At 45.4% G+C, this 20,908-nt stretch overlaps 1 protein-coding gene across 1 annotated transcript in view; it reads right to left on the reverse strand.

Moving 5' to 3' along the window:
- The window catches only part of adgrl3.1 (adhesion G protein-coupled receptor L3.1), an 82,588-nt gene that overhangs the window by 25,049 nt on the left and 36,631 nt on the right, over positions 1–20,908 (reverse strand). Inside the window, exons 6-10 of the mRNA XM_076090829.1 lie at positions 14,394–14,816; positions 13,100–13,203; positions 11,967–12,152; positions 10,628–10,666; positions 3,804–3,987 (exon numbers count right to left, since the gene is read on the reverse strand). Of these exons, the coding sequence (XP_075946944.1) occupies positions 3,804–3,987; positions 10,628–10,666; positions 11,967–12,152; positions 13,100–13,203; positions 14,394–14,816 (936 nt within the window). The remainder of the gene's footprint in view (positions 1–3,803; positions 3,988–10,627; positions 10,667–11,966; positions 12,153–13,099; positions 13,204–14,393; positions 14,817–20,908) is intronic.

Below are 20,908 nucleotides of genomic sequence, written 5' to 3' on the forward strand. Positions count from 1 at the left end.
GAGGTAAAAAAAAAAAAAGATAAGAAAAAAAAGGGTATAGTGAGAGCAGAGGACTAGAGTGGCGAGAAGACTGTATCCTCCCATAGGGTACAATGGATAGGGCACAAAGGCAAGAGATGCTGAGGCCTGGGAGAGGAGGAAATGGATGCAGAGAGAAGCAGGCAGGCAGACATAAACACAGACACTGATATGCAAATACTGGCAGAGAGGAAGAGAAACACTGCTCAAGTGTGCCTTAGTTGTGCACGAGCCAAGCTAAACACACATGTACACACACACACACACACACACACACATCCACGCCCACGCTCAAGCAGCAGGGCATCAGAAACACGCTGAGTCTAATCTAATTAAAGCATCCTTGTCATGACGATCCTCCTCCGAAGAAACACACTCGTTCATTATCGTTATCACACGTGCACGCTGTTACCGCTGTGTTATCCCTTCAAATCATTGTTTTGGTTCTAATAATAACACCATTTATTCATCTGCCGGGTACTGTGGCGCGCAGTCACACAAACAAATCTAACATGATAATATCACCTGTAGTGGCTTCTTTAAAACGTGTCATTCAAGATAATTTATTCCCTTCTCTCAGTCTGCACTGAAAGAATTGGAAAATGGGGGGCTTAAAAAAGTGCAGGGAGGAGAGTGGCGAGGGAGGGAGGGAGAGACAGAGAATGAGAGAGAGAAGGAAGTGAGGATGGGAGGAGGGGAGGAGAGAGATGAGAGGCGGTTGTGAATAAAAGGGAGAGATAATCACACTGGATCTGCCCACTGGATTAGCTGGGAGGGAAGATTAACGGCACAAAAAAGGAGAAGACGATAATTTCCACAAAAAATATGGTTTCCTCTATTTTCTAACTTCCTCAGAGATGTGCTATAGCCTACATCTCGATGACTGTTTATGTAACTTCATGTAGTGCGTTCAGGAGGGCCCCCCCCCCCCCCCCCCTCCTGAACGCACCACATGAAGTTACATAAACAGTCATAAACAGGGGGGGATCGGTGGAGACGCAAGTCTAAAAATGATGTAAGGTGAAATTGTGTAGGACGGCAGTTGCTGGGAATGAACCGTTGCTCCTAAACTCAAGGGACAACGAGACAAAGTCATGTGAGGACTGTACAATCTGTCTCCGCTGTCTGTCTGACAGAAAGAGACATACTGTAATGTTATCGCCCCGTCATGTGATTTAAATAGATGTGATTTCATTGGCTACTGATGCGAGAGTGAGCAGAAAAAAAAAAAAAGAGCCTCAAAGCATCATTCGACATTCCACCACCGCCATCACCCTCAAGCACACGCTCATCCACTCTTCTTCTTTCCTCATCATCCTCCGTCCCGCCGCTCCTCATCTCTTAAGTGGGTTGTGCGCACGAGCCCAGTGAATGTGGAGATGAATTGCAGGAACGTTTTGAAATCTCAAATCAGAAGGGGAGTAAACAGGAAGATGATGAAGGGGGAACGTAAGTGATTGCAACTTTACTGGTCATGGGTGCAGATGAAAACCGTCGACTAAAAGGCCCGAAAAGAGGGTTTTTGTTCTCCGGCGTTTCTGCCTCATTCTATGGCCCGATGATGAGAGGATCAGTGAGGAGAGACGCAGGGAGGAGAAAGAGAGAGGACGGGGGGAAAGTGATGTGCACAACGCCATAATAACCAGCTTTGTTCTGCTTTGTCTATTCCGCCTACAAGCTGAGGGAGGCAAATATGGGGAAAATAAATAAATAATAATTCTGGTCCCTGGCAAACAATTCATCCCTGCCTTAGGCCATCTTTTTCCCTTTGCATTTTGTCAGATGAGGATGGGTCTATGTGGATTTGACCCTTCAAAATCATCCACACAACAACCTGGACCTCTTCATTATGACCTCTGTTTGACAGCTCGACAAGCTCTACATAATAAAGCAGGCGCGTAGAGCTGGAAATACATTCAGTCCACTGAACATGTTGTCTTGGTAATGCCATAAATGTCTGGCAAATGCAATCACAGCTATATTTATTTTAGTTATTATTAGTTTCTTTTATTTTCTGAGAGTTATTGCATTTTTAAAATTCAGTAATATTTTGGCACAAATTTGTAACTTTTCTCAGTCAGGGGCAGACTACCAGTCAATGGCGGCAGGCTAGAGCCTGTGTTTTAGTAAAAGAGTTGTGACATTGACTAAATACATTTCCTCAGAATCCTATGGTTATGTATGTTATTCATATAAATAGCCCATTCGCCACTCTTTATCATACTGTGATATAAAACCGGAAGTTGTTTCCGTTATTCAGAATTGAAACGTTAAAACGCGGTTATTGCTGACGTCCCTTTAAAGGTGCAACAAAAAAAAATAGGGTATACCCTTTTTGGTTGATGGTAAAACCTTTTGTAAAGGTTCCACCTGGAACCCTTTCAGAGGGGTTATACCTAAAACCACCTGTGAATGGTTCTACCCAGAACCCCCTATGATGGTTTCTACTGTTGTAATGGTTCTACCCAGAACCCTCTCAGGAGTTTCTATGCAGAAGCTCTGCACCTTGTAAGGGTGCTAACAAGAATGCATCTCGGGGTTCTTCCCTTTTATATTGCAAGGGTTTCATCTAGAACCCAACCAATGGATTCTATCAAGACCCCATTCTATATTCTAAGGGTTTCATCAATATCCCTTAAGGGCCAGGCTGATCCCACAACAATCATGGTTCACAATCACAGTTTTTTTGGGGGGTGTTTTGGCTGGATTGTGGGTGTTCCCTTTTAACACCCATGCTTTTAACAATCATTGAAGAACTCTTCCTTCCAAAAAGGGTTCCTTGGATGAAATGGGTTCTTAATGGAACCTTTTGTGTCACAAAGAACCCTTGGAAAAAAACTTTCTTCAGAAAAGGGTTCTTCAGAAGCAAATGGTTCATGGGAAGAACCTCAGCTCTTCAAGAAGAACTCTTTTGGAAGCCTCATTTCTAGGGGTGCAAAAATATTTTACACTTGTGTTTCAGTCTGAAATTCTTCTTGTCAGAACAATATCTCTAACCTAAAATCTACATAATATAAACATACAATCACATAATGCCATAAACATGTTGACATCTTTATCCAATCATTGTATGGGCCTGGTGCAGTTTAGCTCGGATTCATGCGGTCACACTACAAGCTAATCTTGCATGCGTTTCTCTCTTAACCACCTAAGCTGTAAAACAATAGGATTATTCTGCCCCACTTCCATTCATGACCACTCGTGTCCGTTCTCATGAACAGAACGCGTGTGGGTAACTGCGCACATGAGGGATGGTGATACAATTCGATGCACTGTGAAGTTTTACAGTGTACTTTGTTTCTGGTTTGTATTATAATGTAAGACATAGATCTGAGGCGGCGGGTTCAGTAATGCCTGCTGTCAGCTTTGCCTCTTACTTTGATATTACATCATATTCTTAGATCTTCAGCAGCCTGGGCTGGTTAACGTTATTATAGGATCACGAAAAGGAAAAAAAAAAGAGAAGAAAGAAAGAAAATACTGTGAAATCTAAGAACCACATTTATGCAAAATGAGAACACGTCGTAAAACGCTTCCTTATATTGCGTTGTAATCGGGTAAAGTCAACAAAATAAAAAATGTTGTTTCAGCTGAGCCATATTTTGTGCTCCTATAATTTAACACCTGAGGAATGCCCATTCCAGCCACACTGTGTAGCTTCACCGGAGCAAATGGAGGTTTAAGTCTCTTGCTTGGGGGAATCTCAACAGGCTCCTTGACGGTTGCAAGGTCCAACTGAGTTTGGAGGACAGGAAGGAACCAAAAAAAAAAGACATTGTACTCACGGATGTTGTCAGTGGTCTCCTGCACAGTGTCAGTCTTGAGGAGGTTGTCAGCTAACATAAAAGCCCCAGTCTCCACCGTGTCGAGGAGAAGAGTGGCCGAGTGTAGCTGCCCGCTGATGGGCAGTTCCCTCCACGCCGCCTGGGCTCTCGGCTGCAGCAAATTATTCACCGTCTCCACCATAGCCTGTGGCAGCAGCAGAAAACACGGCGGTCACACGGAGGAAGCCACTGCTAACACTTTTATCACTTTCGGACAATGACGCTGATGTAAAAATGAATGCAAACCCGTTCACAGTACAAATAACATCGTTACACCACAACTACTGAAGACAGCAGTAAGTGGGATGCAACAGTGAGAATGCAGTGGCTTTTCATTTATCACGCTGATAAATTATGACGACGGCAAAAAGAAAATGTTAGCGGTGCAAAATGCGGCATTCCCATGCAGACGTTACAAAGGCAAAAACACAGAAGCTGTTCAATAAAAAGTACAGTTTTTACAGCATTACAGAAACGGCCAGAGCTTTGGTTGGCTCGTGGGGCACAAGCGTGCACACTTTCACTACTTCTATTCTCTCTCAATGCACAGCTGGTTCTGGCTGTTAGTTATTAACGTAGAGTTCACTCCCCGCCGCTGGCAGACTACTTTGCCGGGAGCAGAGCAGACGGGAGCTCCGGAGGAGAAGCTTGCCAGTGGCAGGGAGTGAGGCGGAGGCTGCACTAGCGAGCTAACGCTAATTCTTGTCTTATTTGTGGTCTGATAAACAGTACATCAGTCCATCAACGTACCATACGTACTTAATGGTGTGATGAAAGACACACAACAAATGACAACAGACAACAAACCAAGATGGGCTTCATTCATATGACACTGGTCAATAGTTATCTTGTGTAGGCTATGTGAGGATGTTATTCAATTATCAGCATCAATGGAAGTTGAATTGCTTGCGAGAAGCGAGCTAGCTTTGTTAAACTAGCAAGCGAGCTAGCTTTGTTAAAATCAAGTTAAGTAATTTAAATGAATTATGTTAATGTAACTCTCAGCCAAGTTAGCTTAGTTTGTCTCACATGTCTCATCAAAGTCACAAATATTGTTGAAAATGAATTAAGAATTTGACAAAAAGTGAGTTAAATTGTACTTCAAGCCGAATGTAATACAACAGGACAATAACGTTTTCGTTCCACGTGAACCAATGATCTACTTGGAACGCCTCGCCGCAGCTGCAATCAGACCAGTCTCGAAAATCAAGCTAAGCTAATTAGCTGATTGCAATCACCATGTGTCTACACCCCCAAACCTGGTTCATTTCGGTCTACATTTTCTTTATTAAGCAACAGTCTTATCTTTGAGTTGAAAAAACTTGTGCTTGAGGGTCTGAGAAGAAATGAGTGTTTTATCAGATAATGTCTGCTGGGTCGTAGCCAGACGTGCACAGCGGTCTTGAATCCAAAAATATTACCAAACGGAGAAGAGTTGGCTCGCGTGGATGAATCGCTCCCCGTGTAACAATACTTATTTTGTCTCCGGCTCACATTCCTTTATGCTCTTAAGAATTCACCTCCTCATTTTCAGACATGAACACCACACACACACACACACACACAGACACACACACACACCCGTCTTAAAAGACCCTGGGAGAGATAAAGAAACTGAGAGAAAAGAGAGCCGGTGGAGAAGGGGGGAGAAGAAGGAGAGCCTTGGGAGAGCGATAAAACAGTCCAGTGAGTCCGTGGTGACAGGCGTCCGCTGGGAACAGGCGGGGGGGGGGGGAGGGAGCGAATACAGGTGCTATCAAACGCACACATCTCACACTGCCTGACTGTCTCTTTATTTTCTCTTTCTACGACTGTAAACCACTGTCCCCGCGTACGCATTACCATCCCTCACTTATCTCTCGCTCTTTCAGCGCTTCTCCCCCTTGAGGAGGAGGGTGGACGGGATGGGGAGGTGAAAAGAAAAAGGAACGCAGGTGCCATTATACAAGCAATGGGGGGGGGTGGTCCAGTGGGGAATTGCAAGGGCGAGAAGGAAGAGTGAGAGACATCGGTTTATTGGTGTTCACAAATTAACCATTTGACTTCCCTCTCTGCCCCTTTTCCACTCAGGGGTTATGGAGAAACGAGAGAGCAGGAGGGGGGAGGGAAGAGATGCAACAGGGATCGTCGAGAAGTCAACATTTTGTGTGTGTGCGCAGCGGGTACAGAAAAAGCGTCCCTGGATAGAAAAACTATTGTTGTGCTACAAAACGTGCGGTTGTCCTCTGGAATCAGAGCTAATCCCACCTGTTTATTTTTGAGGAGTGTGACATCCACATGTAGATACAGTAAACATCACACACATGATAATGATAATGTTATGTCCTCTTTTAGCACTAGCAGCTAATTAGCTGGAATGCATATCGGATGAGTTTGGGAGGGGATATGAAGCGCACACACGCGGGCGGGTATACACCCAGCTACTCGTTTCTGTCTACGTCGTTTTCATTGGCTGTGACAGAAGACGACGAGCTTCTTTAAACAAAATAACTAAACATTCTCTTGTTCCAGTTTTTATGCTTTTCTTACTGCATTTTGGAATATTCTCTGACAGTTTATTACCAAAATGACAATAATTAATTAAAATAGTTATGAAAAATAAAAAATAATCAATAGTTGTAGCCCTAGTGGATGAACACTGTCAACAGTATTATAATGATTAATACTTTCTGTATGTACTTCTAATGATAGCCATTTTTTACACTATCTTCTGCCATTTTACATGCATTTTGTCCACTATATTTTATCAAATTACCCTAAAGTACAGCATGCAACTTGTATTATAAAACAATGTGGATAGATCAGTAAGCTATGCAGTAAAAAGTTTGAACGGAACCCGGAGTGGATTGAGGGGCGGCGCACGAGACTCGCCGAACGACGTACAAACAGGTGAAAACTAGCTTAGCCCACTTACCACGCGGTGTAATAAAAGATAAAACAACCACGGTGGTTGTGTGCGTGCGTTCGTGCGCGTCTGTGTCTGCGCGGTGTGCAAAAGCTATTGCATTTTGTACACGTCCTGCTGTTGATTTTACAATAGGTGTCGGTCATTTCAGTCGCTTAATATTTTTCTTCAACCCGCCGCGGTGCGAATAGATTTTCTATTTATTGATTTAATTTTGAGCTTTTATTTATTTTTTTCTGGTTGTGCAATTGATAATTAGTTGCATTGTACAGGCTGCAGAGTGCTCTTAATACTAAATAAATTAATCCTATTGTTGTTTTGGACGGTGGGGTGATGTGTAGTCCTATATGTTGACTTGTAACTCCCTCCACCCCTCTTTCCCCCTTTATTTTTTAAATATAAGGCTTTACCCAGAGTACATTGGAACTGATCTACTTTTTTTACACAAATTATTTAAATGTACTTGTACTCGAGTAACAGCACATTTAACGTCAGTAACATATTGTACATTTTCCATCCCTGCCCAAAACTTTTGGCAACAATTCCACAATGCATTACTGATATAAATGATGGCCCAAACTCCCAATTTGTATGAAACAAGAACTTCTTTGTTAGCTTCTTCTTCTATTATGGGGAATTGTCCATTTTAATCTGTGCTCCATTGTGATGTGCATGGATGAGCCCATATACAGTGACATATACATTCCATACATCAAGTGTTTTTGTATGTGCTGGTATGTGTGTTGGCATTAAACTGTGTGTGTGTGTGTGTGTGTGTGTGTGCCTGTTTGAGGGCGTGCACAAGGGGGGGGGGGGGCCGGGAGAAGCATTGCAGCGCATCATTCTGCTCCACTTGCTGTACAGTAGCAGCTCAGGCTGACGGAGAGAGAGAGGAGAGGGGTGCTCTGTGGGGCTCTGCTGATATGACGGCAGTGCCACTGCTTTCTGTTCGCTTAAGTTCACTTTGATGTGTTTTTAGATAACCCCCCTCCCCCCCCCCCCCCCCCCCCGTACTCTCATTAAACTTTTTTCATTGCCTTTCATTGAACTTTTGATTATCTCACATTTTCAATTTCATATTATTTTTTTCATTGAAATTTAATTCGCTGGGCGCGGAGATTGGGATCTGGAGAGGAAGAGAGAGAGAGAGAGAGAGATAGGTAAAGGGGAGAAGAAGGGGTGTGATTTCCTTGAGGTCCAGACATTTCCACATCAGAAACTAGAAGATGGAGTATATGTGTTTGTGTGTGTGTGTGAGCTCCGGTGCCTGTTGGTGACATTTCTATCAAGTATGAGGACTTGAGGGCTAAAATGGAGACAGGTTTTTTTTTTTTTTCAGAGGTCTTCAAAGAGAGGAGAGACTCTGCAGAGACAGATAAGGGTGTCGTTTTGTGTGTGTGTGTGTGCGCGCGCGTGTGTGTGAGACTATGTATTACAGAGTAGGCATGTGCACTTGCTCACACACACACACACACACACACACACACACACACACACACACACACACACACACACACACACACACACACACACACACACACAGACATGGGCGCCAGTAAATGGGGCAGAAGTGAAATGCTTTGAAGCGTTGGGGTAATCCAGCGTAAACAGCAGTGCCAAGACAGACTGGAGCTGGGCCGTTCTACTACTCCCAGCCACACAGTAGAAGGGGGGGGGGGGGTGAGCACGCACATGCGCACGGATGTACAGACGTACAGTATGTGCACATACACGCTTTGTAAAATGACGGAGTTGGGATGTTCAGAAGTACCAAAAAAGTGTGTGTGGGGGTCGAGAGCAGAGGAAAAAATGGATTCTTGTCTTGTTTTTCTTTCTCTTTCTAGCCGCCTGGCTGAGCTCTGAGAAAAGTGCATGTTTTGAAAATGTTTCTCATCAGAGGGAGCGGGGCTTATCTGTCAGTTGTTGTTGTTGGGAGTTTGTCTTTTCTGACAGGATGAGTTCGCAGCTAAATCAGGCTTTAAATTCACAGCGCGCCACATTCTGACCCGCCGTCCATAAATAGAGGGCAAATTAGACATTGTCATTGAGCATCACTGTCTCCTCGCTGCGCCCCCCCCCCCCCCTCTCACGTTCCATTTCTCTTTCTGTGACTCTCCTCTCGTTCTCTGTTTAAATCGTACTATACCCCACCTCGCCATCTCTGTTTTTTCCTTTTCTCAGTCTACCTTGCAGACTCCACCTCCCTCCATCAATTCCAGCCTACAGCATGAAAGCCTCTCCACACCACCAACTTCATCATGAATAAATTGCCAATTTAGTATACATGAAACGAGTCCCCAGCTCCCCAAACCAAGCGAGAGAGGAGGAGAGATGAAGTGTGAGCGGGAGAGAGAGAGAGAAGGAGAGAGAAAGAGAGAGAGAGAGAGAGAAGGAGAGAGAAAGAGAGAGAGAGAGAAGGAAAGAGAGAATTCAATTATTTTTTTGTCTCTATTAAGAACTCAAACCTCCTGCCCACTCTCCTCACTTGGCAATTAGTGCAGTAGATAATTAACGAGGAGAGGGCAGCACCACGCCACATCCCTAATCACGCACATTTCTATCTGGGCAAGAGTAAGAGACTGTTGGTATAATTTTGTTTCACATTACTGAGGCTAATTATAGAATCGATCCCCCCCCCCCCTCCCCCCTCCCCCGTGCAGAGCCACAAGGTGTGTGGCGCGGAGTGTTTTCCCCATTTGAACCTGCGACTTAAAGACAGCCACTCCTTACAATTCGGCAGGTATTCAGATCAAGGAGGCGCATCCACCAAAAAAAAAGATGTCCGACCCCTTGGACGAGGCGGCGCGAGATCAATGTCGATGATATGTTTGTGGCGTGCGTGCTAGAGCGCGTGTCGGCTCGCATACAGTCCTAAGTCCATGTTCTGTGATGTGACATTGCTGACTGGTGCTGACGTTAAGACTTTTCAGGGGGGAAGAGCGGGGGGGGGGGGGGGGGGGGGTGGGGGAGAAAAAAAAAAGCCTGCATCAGGAGAAAAAGAGCTAGCCCATCAAGGGTGTGTGTGTGTGTGTGTGTGTGTGTGTGTGTGTGTGTGTGTGTGTGTAGGGAGGATGCAGAGCTACTCTGCAGTCTATCTACAGCACACGGATGAGGAAGGCGGTGTCCCCTTGATGTTCTGAATAGTGATTATTTTTATTTTTTGAAGCTGACCAGAAACATGCCCATATAACGTTTCCGTTCAAGGTGTGAGCCCGTGGCGTCGACACGGACAAACATCAATACAAGCAAGGACGGGGGGAATAAATCAACTCTGTGAGCCACAACACACAAGCTGGTATTCTTCTCTTTTTGTTGTTGTTGTTGAAAGCACCGTGACCGAGCAATATGCAACAGTAGTATCCATCACGCTCGGTTGTTTCTCGCCCCGGTACAGCAGCAGAGCGGACGTTTCATTGAATGGAGATGGATAGGCAGGCCTGTTTTACAATTCTGCAGACAGAACTGCAAAAATAAATGAGCTATTATTGATATCGACCGTGGCCTCATATCAGTGCCATTGATTCTGTAGGGGTTGGGGAATAAAATAAAAAGTGATATTAAAAACAAAAGAATGCAAAACCCTTTGAGGAGACTCAAACTTCTTTTTGTTTTTGGCACCAGTGATTCTGACACAACACTTGTGGTTCAATGTATAGCCGCCGGATCAACGCCCTCCTCAAAGGGTTGGGGGGGGGGGGGGGGTTTGCAAATCACGAGACAACCGCTGCGGAGCGTCGCAACGTGTGATCACACGCACTCACGCAAGCTTGCTTTGCTGAAGCACATGCAGAGTGTGAGGACAGAGGGAGAGAAAGAGAGAGAAAAAAAACATGGTCTATGGTGTGGCAAAGCAATCAACGATACCAGGAAGTGGAAATACCTGTGTGAAAAACCTGCAGGACCTTTCTCTCTTCTGAAGCTGCAAATTCAAACAGTTCAGCTGTTAGCGAACACCTCTCAGTCGCACACACACACACACACATATATATATATACAGTATACACACTCGCGTGCAAAACCACTTCATTAACATTACAATAAAACCACTTTTGTACGTATTGTTACTACCCCCCCTCACCCCTCCATTTCCATTCATCCTCCCGTAACCGTCTTTCTCCAGATCGTTTTTCATCATCTTTCCGTTCCTCCGTTCCTTTTTTTTCTTCATTCTCTGCATCCACTGTCAACTTAATTGATGGCATTAATTACCACACCACTCGTGCGTGATTGGTTGCATGCGACTTCCTTCGCAGAAATTAGCATAATAAGCGGGCGAATTACTCAATTAGGTACATATAATTGGGCCATTATTGAAAACAAGAGGAACACTTTTCCTCTTCTATGGAGGACTTTTTTTTTTTCTTTCTCCAACATATTTAACCCTTTTATTTTTAAACAGGCCAATTGGTCAACAGCCAAACGCAGATTAATTTATTCCACTTACACATGTTGCCGATTTACTTGTGGGAGGGGGGAATGTGTGTCAGCGAGACTCAAGGTGAAAAAGGGAGAGAAAAAAGCCAGTGACCGTATAAGAGGAGGCAGCCGCTGTCAATCTGGCTGCCTATCACCGTTGACCTCAGCAGAGGGGATCAAGAAACGGTCCGCCCATCCAGTCAGCTGCTCATCAATGATTTAACTCGCTTTAATCAAATGCCTACATGAACGAAGCACAGAGCTAAATTCTTCCCTTGTCCACCGGCGTAGTGGAACAGATCCTTCGCCTGGCTCAGGATCCAGTTTCCATTTATGTAATCCCGAAGTAATCGACAGCATCTCCACAGCCGTGGATCAAAAGGCCCGAAGTTCATTAAACAATGAGCTACGACTCATCTCTGTTTTCATCTCGAGCACCGTGTGTTTTAATGACAACAACTCCCACGGCGAGTCCGAGTTTTTATTAAATTCTGGGTCCTGATCTGAAAAGAGTTGCCAAATACTAAAAGCAGTTATCTATCATTTGTAACTTGTTACGAAAGAAGTTCCTCAGAAGAGGAGGAAACAATGTTTAAAAGCAGCTGTTTGTCATCTGGAACCAGAAGAACGAACGTAAGACAAAACCTACAACCGCCTAAATTCATCTCGCCGTTAACTTCTTCTGTCCGTCCCTTTCGCTGATATTCTTTCATTTCACCTCGCATCCTTCCCCATGATTCATATCCCCCTCACTCAATCACTCGCAACTCAATCACTCCCAAGTGTTTTTCTCGAGGCAGTACCTTGGTGAGGCTGCGGGCGGCGCTGTCCTTTCCCCCAGGGGTGAGGTTCCTGAGCTGGACGTCCAGCAGCTCCACCAGCTGGGCCATGGCGCGCACCGTGGACGGCACGTCGCCGGGGCGCAGGAGGCCTTTGGTCTGCTCCGCCAGCTCTCTGGCCACGATTGCCGCCGTCTCGCCCGACCGGAGCTGGGAGCAAAACGGGGACGGTGATGTGGAGGGAGGGGGGGGGGGGGGGGGGCAAATACAGTCAGAGAATGAGGGAGATGGATGGAGGTTTAAAAGATAAAAAAACAAACAAAAAGAAAGTCAGACGAGGTGACAAGTTAAAGGGAAAGTTGGGAGCAAAGTTAGCGAGAGTGTGAAGAGGAGGACAGAGAGGAGGACGAAAGAGTACAGTGAAAGACAGATGGGGGGTGGAGGGGGGGGGGGGGGGTAAGGGACAGATGGAGTGAGAGAAGTACATGTGGAGGAACGGGCAAGATGAGAACAAGGAGGAGGAGAGTGATTAGGTTATTTGCGGGGGCAGAGAGGAAGTCAGTGTTGTGTTTCCAGGACCTTTTTATAACTGTTATCATAAAAATATTTAAGAATGCTTTACAGAGACGACTCCCGCTTTAGAACCTCTGCTGCAAATGTCTATTTCACAGGGACTATTTCTTCTTGTTTGGTCTTGTAAAGAAAACCCTTAAAGCCTTGTGGCTCATGTGAAAACGGACACAACGCCATAAATTGAAAACTGTGGGGGAGTTATAACTTGGGCAGCACTTTTCTTCTTTTTTGTTTCAGAATAAAAGTATCTGAAAGAAGCAAACACAATAATGTTTACCCTCGCACAATGCAATGCAATTCTCGTGATGCGTGTTACGCCGATAACACAGGCGAGAGTGAATGACCTTATTGGACGTTTCCACTCCCCGACGGCTGTGTAAAAAAAAAAACACGGAACACGGGTCAGGGTTAACAAATGAAGATGGATACGCGGCCGCGGTCCTCCCCCGCAGCCGGTGCGTCTCCATGCGTGAGAACTCGCTCCCGGGAATAGATCCGTAACACACACCCACCCACCCTCATGCCCTTAAAGCCAGGGCTCGGCGTGGAATCTGTAAGGGGCCAGCGGCGGCGTTCAGACTTACTTTCTGCATGATGTGGTTGACCCACGGCGACGTGCAGTTGCTGAGGTCGGGGCCTTGAGGATTCCAGTAGCCCAAGTGGGCCACGCACACGTATGTGGCCACGCCTTCAAGACAAGCAAAACAAACGGGGTGAGACAGTGCTGACATTCACCAGAGAGACACCAGGATGCTTGAGGTGCCTGGGGTTCACTAAGCTGTGTGTGTGTGTGTGTGTGTGTGTGTGTGTGTGTGTGTGTGTGTGTGTGTGTGTGTGTGTGTGTGTGTGTGTGTGTGTGTGATGAAAGAAGGATTTAAGAATCATCTTTGTCACGTGGCCTAATTGATTAAAGTAGGAGTAGGATAATTTGTCCACTTATTGTCCATGTTGTAACGTATATACAGTAATACAGTTATATATATAACTGTATTACTTACAGAAAAAAAAGATGTCATCAGATTACCGATACATTTGTTGTATCCCCATTTCTGCTTTAAATCCAAACTAATGGCAAAGTTCCAGCATGCTTTTTTTCTCTTGTCTTTATTTGCGTATTTGGTATTGAGGATATCCAAAAGTAAGGGAAAGTAATCAGATTACATTACTCGGAATAGGTTAGTGATTACATTTTGTGTAACGGGCAATTCGTTATCGGATTTCATTTTTAAAGTGACCTTCCCATCCCTGTGTGTGTGTGTGTGTGTTTGTGAAGCACGTAAATCAATTGTCTTTCGTTTTAAATATTTAATTGACAAGTCAATTACTTCATGGCACACATTTAAAAACAGCAAATGTCGACCAAAGGGCTTGACAGAGGAAATCAAACAGCAGCAATTAGAATAAATTGAAAGTACTTACGTTATATGTAATGCACTTCATTGTGTTTTAATGTGTACAATAAATAAATTGACTTGACTGCATTGAATTATTGGCGGTAATAGCGAGGTACTTTACATGATAAGGTTTCACATTCAAGCACACACACAATGTGATGCCCTGTTTGCATTGCTAGCAAGCAGCATGGGTAGTATAGGGCAGCTATATTATTATTATATTATATTATACATCTTTAACTTTGTACAGGTTAAGGCTGTGATCATAGGGGATGCTGTGCTTTGAAAATGTTTCCACCCTTGCCAATGAAACACCTTTAACATGGTTGGTTACGGTTGTTTTTCTACAACAAGGGTTTTGCAAAGGAGAACAAGCAGACTATTTCACGGGGCGAAGCTTTCACACACACACTCTAACCAACCATTCCCTAGTCCTACCACGTCCATCTTCTCTACATTCCACCCACCCGTCCAGTGTCCTTACCCAGCGTCCCTACGGGGCAGGGCTGCTTGGCCATATGGCCTTGCTGCGTCCGGGGCCACGATATGTCGGCCGTCACCCTCGGATTGCAGAAGTCTTGGGGAGGCAGGACGGGGGGCTGCGGAGCCGCCGGAGGGGGCTGCACCGGAGGGGAGCGTCCCCCGGCTTTCTGGTTGGTGTCGGGAATCTGGTTGGTGTCAGACGACGAGCCGCCGTCGGGAGCCAGGGCGGGCTGGCGAACCGTGGTGGTGGTTCGAAAGCGCTGGCCGGGGGAGGTGGTGAGGATAGACCGCGGGGTGGTGTAGTAGGGAGGGGAGCGAGTGGTGGTGGTGCGGCCGGTAGACGAAGAGGATGAACCGCCACCGCCAACTGGACCCCCCCCTCCTCCTCCGCGATTAGGAGGCATTATGGGAGGTGGGCGATAGTCTGAAGGGAAAGAGAGACGGTTTAAGTTTACAAAAACACAGCGCCTTAGTTCTTCAACAAAGAGCCGGGGGCCCGGAAATGTGTTGGGCAGATTTGTGGGTCCCAACATGACTGGAGTCCGGATGTTTTTCTGAGCTCCACATGCCAGAACGTGAGTTCAAAATGTATTCCCAGGAGTCAAAAGTAAGAACAACAGAGTTAAAAGAACCGTGATCAAGCAAACCATCTGTGTCAGCACCGAGGGATGTGAGCAATGGCGTTCAGCGTGAATGATATTATAGTGGCAGACATCATTTACACAGCACTGAATAGCTGTGACAGAGAGTATAGGATGACATTATCGTTCAATCAATATTTGTTGGCCATGATAATGGTCCTCGCATGTTCACAAACAATATGCAATTATGCAACGCCTGTTGTGAATGTTCTGCTATATTCACACCTACTCTTGCTTTGCTGCATTGTTGTAGCGTTTCCAAAAAAAGTAACAACATGCGTCTGATTTTGTGTTACTGTGGTTATATAAATGTAATTTATGGTGCTGCTAGATCACACGGTTAATACAGGTGCTTGGGAAAGAGTGAACAGCTTTTGACCTCAGTGAAAATGTTGTTTTCTGAAAGGCTAAACGCCAACAAATGCGAATTGAAGCAAATATTTCTTAAAAACCTGGACTGAAGCAATTGTAGTGACGAGGACACAGCTCTGTGTCGCTCGCTGTGTGTGTGTGTTTGAGAGACACGGAGCGGGGGAGGGAAGGTGGATGCCGGTGGACGGTTGCAAGCAATGTTTCTGCAAGCTGTGGATGATAATAATTCGAATGTCAATGTTGTGAAGCTTGTAATTATTTGGTACAGCCCTAATGATTATACATGTAGCCCTAACTCCAAGCAGGAAAGATGTCTGCTCTCGTTAGCAAAAAAACGAATACAAGTGCGCTTCTTTGGCGCTTCTTTGGGTTTAAACCACAACAATACAGGAGAGCCAGGCAACGTGAATCAAGTGGTTTGTAAGCTGGACAATAAACAAGTGAGGCTAAAGTTAGAAACGCCGCAAATCTACGCTCCCATTTTAAACTTCACAGCCGCACACAATACGCAAGTCTGCCATCGACTCCATCCGCGAAGAGCTGCCGAACACAAAACTCCCATCAACCCCGAATCATTGGGGCTTTTGCAAAAGCAACAAAAAATAAACATGACGGTGAACATTGGCAGGACCGTACGAGGGGCAATTACTACCAGTTTAGTCATCTTTTCTATCTCTTGGTCTCAGCATGCTTTTGTGTAAAATAGTGCAAATATAAGTCCAAAGATACTTATAGCTAAGTTAGCTCCATCGCCAGCTTTGTTTCAAACGATAATTTCGTGTACTGTTGTTTTCCTTAAATCAACATCATCAGCCCGACCCCCCAGTATAAATTCAGAATCTCCAAGTAAGACAATTGGTTTATCCTGCAAACGTGCACAAGGTCAGCAGCCTCTCCGATGGGACTGGGACACAGCAGTGTCTCTGGCTGCCTAACCTGGCAGAAAAAAAAACCTTCTCTCAGTGTCGTGCATGATTCATAACACTTTGATGGCACGCGAGGCAGGGAGGTCACTTAAATGCATATGACACACTCTTTTACTGTCAATATTTCATTGTAAAAAGGCTCAATTATTCACATTGACCCCGTTCAGGTGACAGAAATAAAGAGCGGGCGGATGAGAGAGGAGAGCGAATAGAGCATGTGTTTGTGAAGGGTTGGCGTCCTCTTGTGAACGTACTATAGCGGCTCTATCAACTGCACGCGGCACAATCAATATTGTGGGATCGAAAGTTGGACAGAGGGAAATGACTATTTACAGCATTCCCTCACTTTCTCTGTGAATTACGTTATCGGCCTCAAATCATTTGGAAGTCATTATGTGTAATAATGCAAACAGGTGGGGCCCATTTTCACTTTAACAAAAGCAGGGGACTGCTCCGTCTCTCACTGCCAAACACTGTTATTATACACCCGAGATTGCCTAAAAGTATTTTTGAATAAACACGTCAATTATACTCGAATGAATATCTTCAGGAACTTGTAATTACAGGAGACAAAAGTTACGTTTGAACCTGCAGAGGCTCCGCATTATGTGAATTACGAACGTTAATTGTATCCATTTTATAAAACTACAACCGAGTGATTATGCCAAATCAACACAGCGCACTAAATATACTTTGCCCGCGGGCCTGTACAGCTGATAACAGCAGTGTTTTGACTTCATCTCCCTATTAAAATATCCATAATATGTGGATTGCCCGAAGTACGCATAAAGGCAGGGACACAAACAAACAGACACAAACACAGAGGCAATGATTGCATGCACTTTAACATGAGGAATATAGATTTCATAATCAGTATGCTTAGTTCTCGGCTGAAAATACAAAGGAAACCCAACAGTGCAATGCTCAGTCCAGGGGCCGCTGAACCCGGCCTAAAAACATTTAGCCCGCCAGCAGCTATGAATACGATGTTTTCCTTCTCTGAAGAGCGAGCAACACGGGGACATCGCGCTGCAGGATTCCTGGGAGATGGGGTCCTTCGGGCCTCACATCGCTTCTAGCGCCCCCCCCCCCCAGATGAGGAAATTCTTGATCCCACGATTTTCAGCGCAAATGGAAAGCACATGTGCTTCCTTAAGGGACCCTGACGTTGAATGGTTGTAGAGTTTGTCATCTCTCAGTGTGTCAGGAAAGGGGGCGTGATTGTGCAGTTTGTAACTTCCAGTGGGGGTACTGTATATTGTTTAATTTGGGGTGTGATGTGAAGAAAATTACTTCCCTGCAGTGTTTTTTTGGTTTTTGTTGTTTTTGATGCTTTAATCTTGTTCCTTGTTTTAGAGGTGAAGGGAAGTGTGCGGACGTGTGGGAGTTTTAGGAGAGAGTGGGTGGTTTGTATTGTTTACTGTGAACAGAAGTCATCCCTCGCTGTGGATTTTAAGTTTACTCAAAGACTCGGTACTTCTCTCTATCTCTCTCCCTCTGGCTGTCTGTCTGTCTGTCTGTCTGTCTGTCTGTCTGGTTGACTGACAGCCATGAAACGCCACGTACTCTCTTGTTCTCTCCCTCCGCAACCCAATGGAGTGTTTCCGTACCTAAACGCCACGGCTCCCCGTTCCCGAATCACCGCCGCCCCTCCTGTCTCGTGCATTCTCCACGGAACATTGCCATCAATCATGCGTAGCAGCAGAGGCCTAGGGACTGGCTGTCAATCTCTGTGTGTGTGTGTGTGTGTGTGTACTTATGAAACGGCGAGCGAGTGTGTCTATCTGCAGCCAAACTGGAAGCTCCATTAAAGGCTCTGCCACACCAATAGATGAGTGTGTGTGTGTGTGTGTGTGAGGTTGATGTCTGCTGTCATTTAAGTACAGGTCAGAGAACACAGGCAGCTTTCTCTTGACATTTTCCATCCGACTCGATCAGCCGCTCGTAACTTTGTTTCCCCTCTCTGCCACATGTACCTATTTTATTGTCCATATTTCCCATCACTCTCTTTTCAAGCGTGCTCGCCCGTGTCTTTAGCCCGTCCTCCTTTGCAAAATAGAAAAAGGAAAGATCTTGTAATGTTGTGATGAATTCATCACCGGCATCACTCAGGACGCCCGCGAAAGCCGCTGTAGGGAAGTTCAGGAACATGACATAACGGCCTGATGAAACATTTATAGAGGGGGGAAAAAGGCTAGAGGCTGTACTCGTGGGGACTGACGTATCCTCCGAGCTCAGGAAGCCTGGAGTAAATGCGCCACGACGTCTCCACGATGCCGGCTAAGTCTAAACGTTGGGCTCTTTCGCACGGGACTGTTGCCGCAGGAACGAGCGCGCGACACAAACAGTGAAAACACGGTTCCAAATTCAGTTCAGATTTTTGCTCCACGTGTGTGTGACGTGCACATGTGTGTAGGTGACACATTTTGACAGATGTGTTGTCATATCACATTGTACCGGTGGTTGTGTGATAAACGTGTCTCTTGGACGAACACATTCTACCGCAGAAATGTAAGAAATCTTTATATTCTTTCTGGGCTGGGTGATGATTCAATGTAGTTTATTGTCTTTCAATGGAATAGAGATATCGTGATAAATAATGACCTTATCTTAATTAATAACAAGCACATACTAACTCAGATTTCTCTGATATTCTAATCATTTTGCAGTAAAGTTCTAAATTAATTGAGAAAATACTCTTCTTTTTTTTAAATACGTATGTTTCATTTGTCAAGTATCAAACACTGGGAAATATGCTTTAAAATCAATGAAATGATACTCATAAGTCTATATGTCACAATATTGGCCATGCAAAATAGATGGCGCTATGTAGATTATATGCAAATCAAATGTAGGTGGTGTGATGTTGACAGTAGAGTGACAGTAGAGTGACACTGACAGTTGTCAGTGGAAAGATGCCGATGGCTGTTAAAAAACTTTGACATGAATTTCCTGTTTTAGAGGTTGAACTGCACGTGCATGTCAGACGCAGTGACGGAACATGGTCGGGAGTTTGGTTTTATTTCAGCTCAGTGTGTCTCTGCTGGGTTTTGCCGTCATTTACGGTCTTTCCGCTTGTTTCTGTTTTCTCCTCTGGTCTCCGTTTCGATGAGGGCGGAGCTTACACACACACACACACACACACACACACACACACACACACACACTCCTTTTGCGCGGAGTTGAGACGTTGCTCGCCGGTCCGCCAGCTTGTTGCCCTCGCTTCCGATATTAGTTGCCCTTTTTGAATAACAATTTGCTTGCAGTCATTTTGTGAAACAACAACACAATTTGAGCAAATCATAATGATACAATATCACTAACAGCTGTTGAGCTTGAAGTCTATTCTACTGGTCAAATTCCATTCAAAGGAGAAAAAAAAAAAAGAGTTTCATACTTCTGAAAGTCCCTGCTGTCTACAAGGTCAAATATAAACGTTCAACTTCCTTGTTGAAATATATGAGGAGTCCTTAAAACTTCTACTGCTCTTCTGTTCTGTTTGGAATGATTGAAAAGCTCCGGAACAGCTGGAATGTTCAGAGTATTCTACTCTCTATCCGGTATGTTTTCCCGACCCGCAGCAAGCCCAGGGGAAGGTGAGACAATGGCAGGCTGGCAGTAAACTTGTTCCCGGAGTTGTTCTCTGTCTGTCACCACACCGGCGGCGGGGGCCGCAGAGACGCTGTCAGTCAGCCTGATGAAGCTGGCACATGATCATCTGACTTGCAGACACAGGATGTGTGTGTGTGTGTGTGTGTGTGTGTGTGTGTGTGTGCGTGCGTCAGACTGTGTGTGTGTGGCGGTGTTTTTCTGTGCGGGTACGACTGCCTGTCTCCGCCTCTGCTCCGTTTGCCGAGAATGCCCTTGTTGACTTCTCACTCGGTAAACAGAGTGGATCGTAAATCCACAAGCGCCAAAAAGGTAGAAGGCAGGGAGGAGGAGAGGGAGAATGAACTTCCCGCCTGGCAACGTTCCCACATTGGCAGACCGCGAGTGAGAGAGAGAGAGAGAGAGAGAGAGAAGGGGGGGGGGGGGGGGGAGTGAAATGGAAGCAAAGAGAAGAGGGATTTGAATCAAGACAGAAGTTCCCTGCAGAACTGAGAACACGTGTCTATTATACTGCTACGGTCTGCTTCTTAATATGCTAAGATGATTACTTTCTTACAGTTTTCCTTTAAAAGTTACTGCCTCCTTGCCTCCAAACACACACACACACACACACGCACACACACAGACATCCTGGATCCAGAGGGGTAACAGCAAAACGATAATCTGACTGGAGGGCACAAAGCTTTCTAGGCTGGATGGTAGCGCAGACATTGAATAGGGCTGCATACTGCGATAACGCACTGCCCCTATGGCTGGAGTGCGCACACACACACACACACACACGTAAAGACGCAAATGCACGCACACACACTTTTACTTTTCACTAACTGGCGCGCAGAGCTCGCGGCGTGCGGCTCGAGCTCGCTGATAAGACCGAACGGAGCACTTCAAAGCGCCGATACTTGGGAGATAGAGGACAACCTCGCTCCAAAACGGCCGCAGGGCACCGCCGCCACCGCGTACCACCG

This window comes from Anarhichas minor, unplaced genomic scaffold (assembly GCF_050575085.1).
Source record: "Anarhichas minor isolate MPS153535 unplaced genomic scaffold, ASM5057508v1 ptg000012l, whole genome shotgun sequence".
Lineage (NCBI taxonomy): Eukaryota > Metazoa > Chordata > Actinopteri > Perciformes > Anarhichadidae > Anarhichas > Anarhichas minor.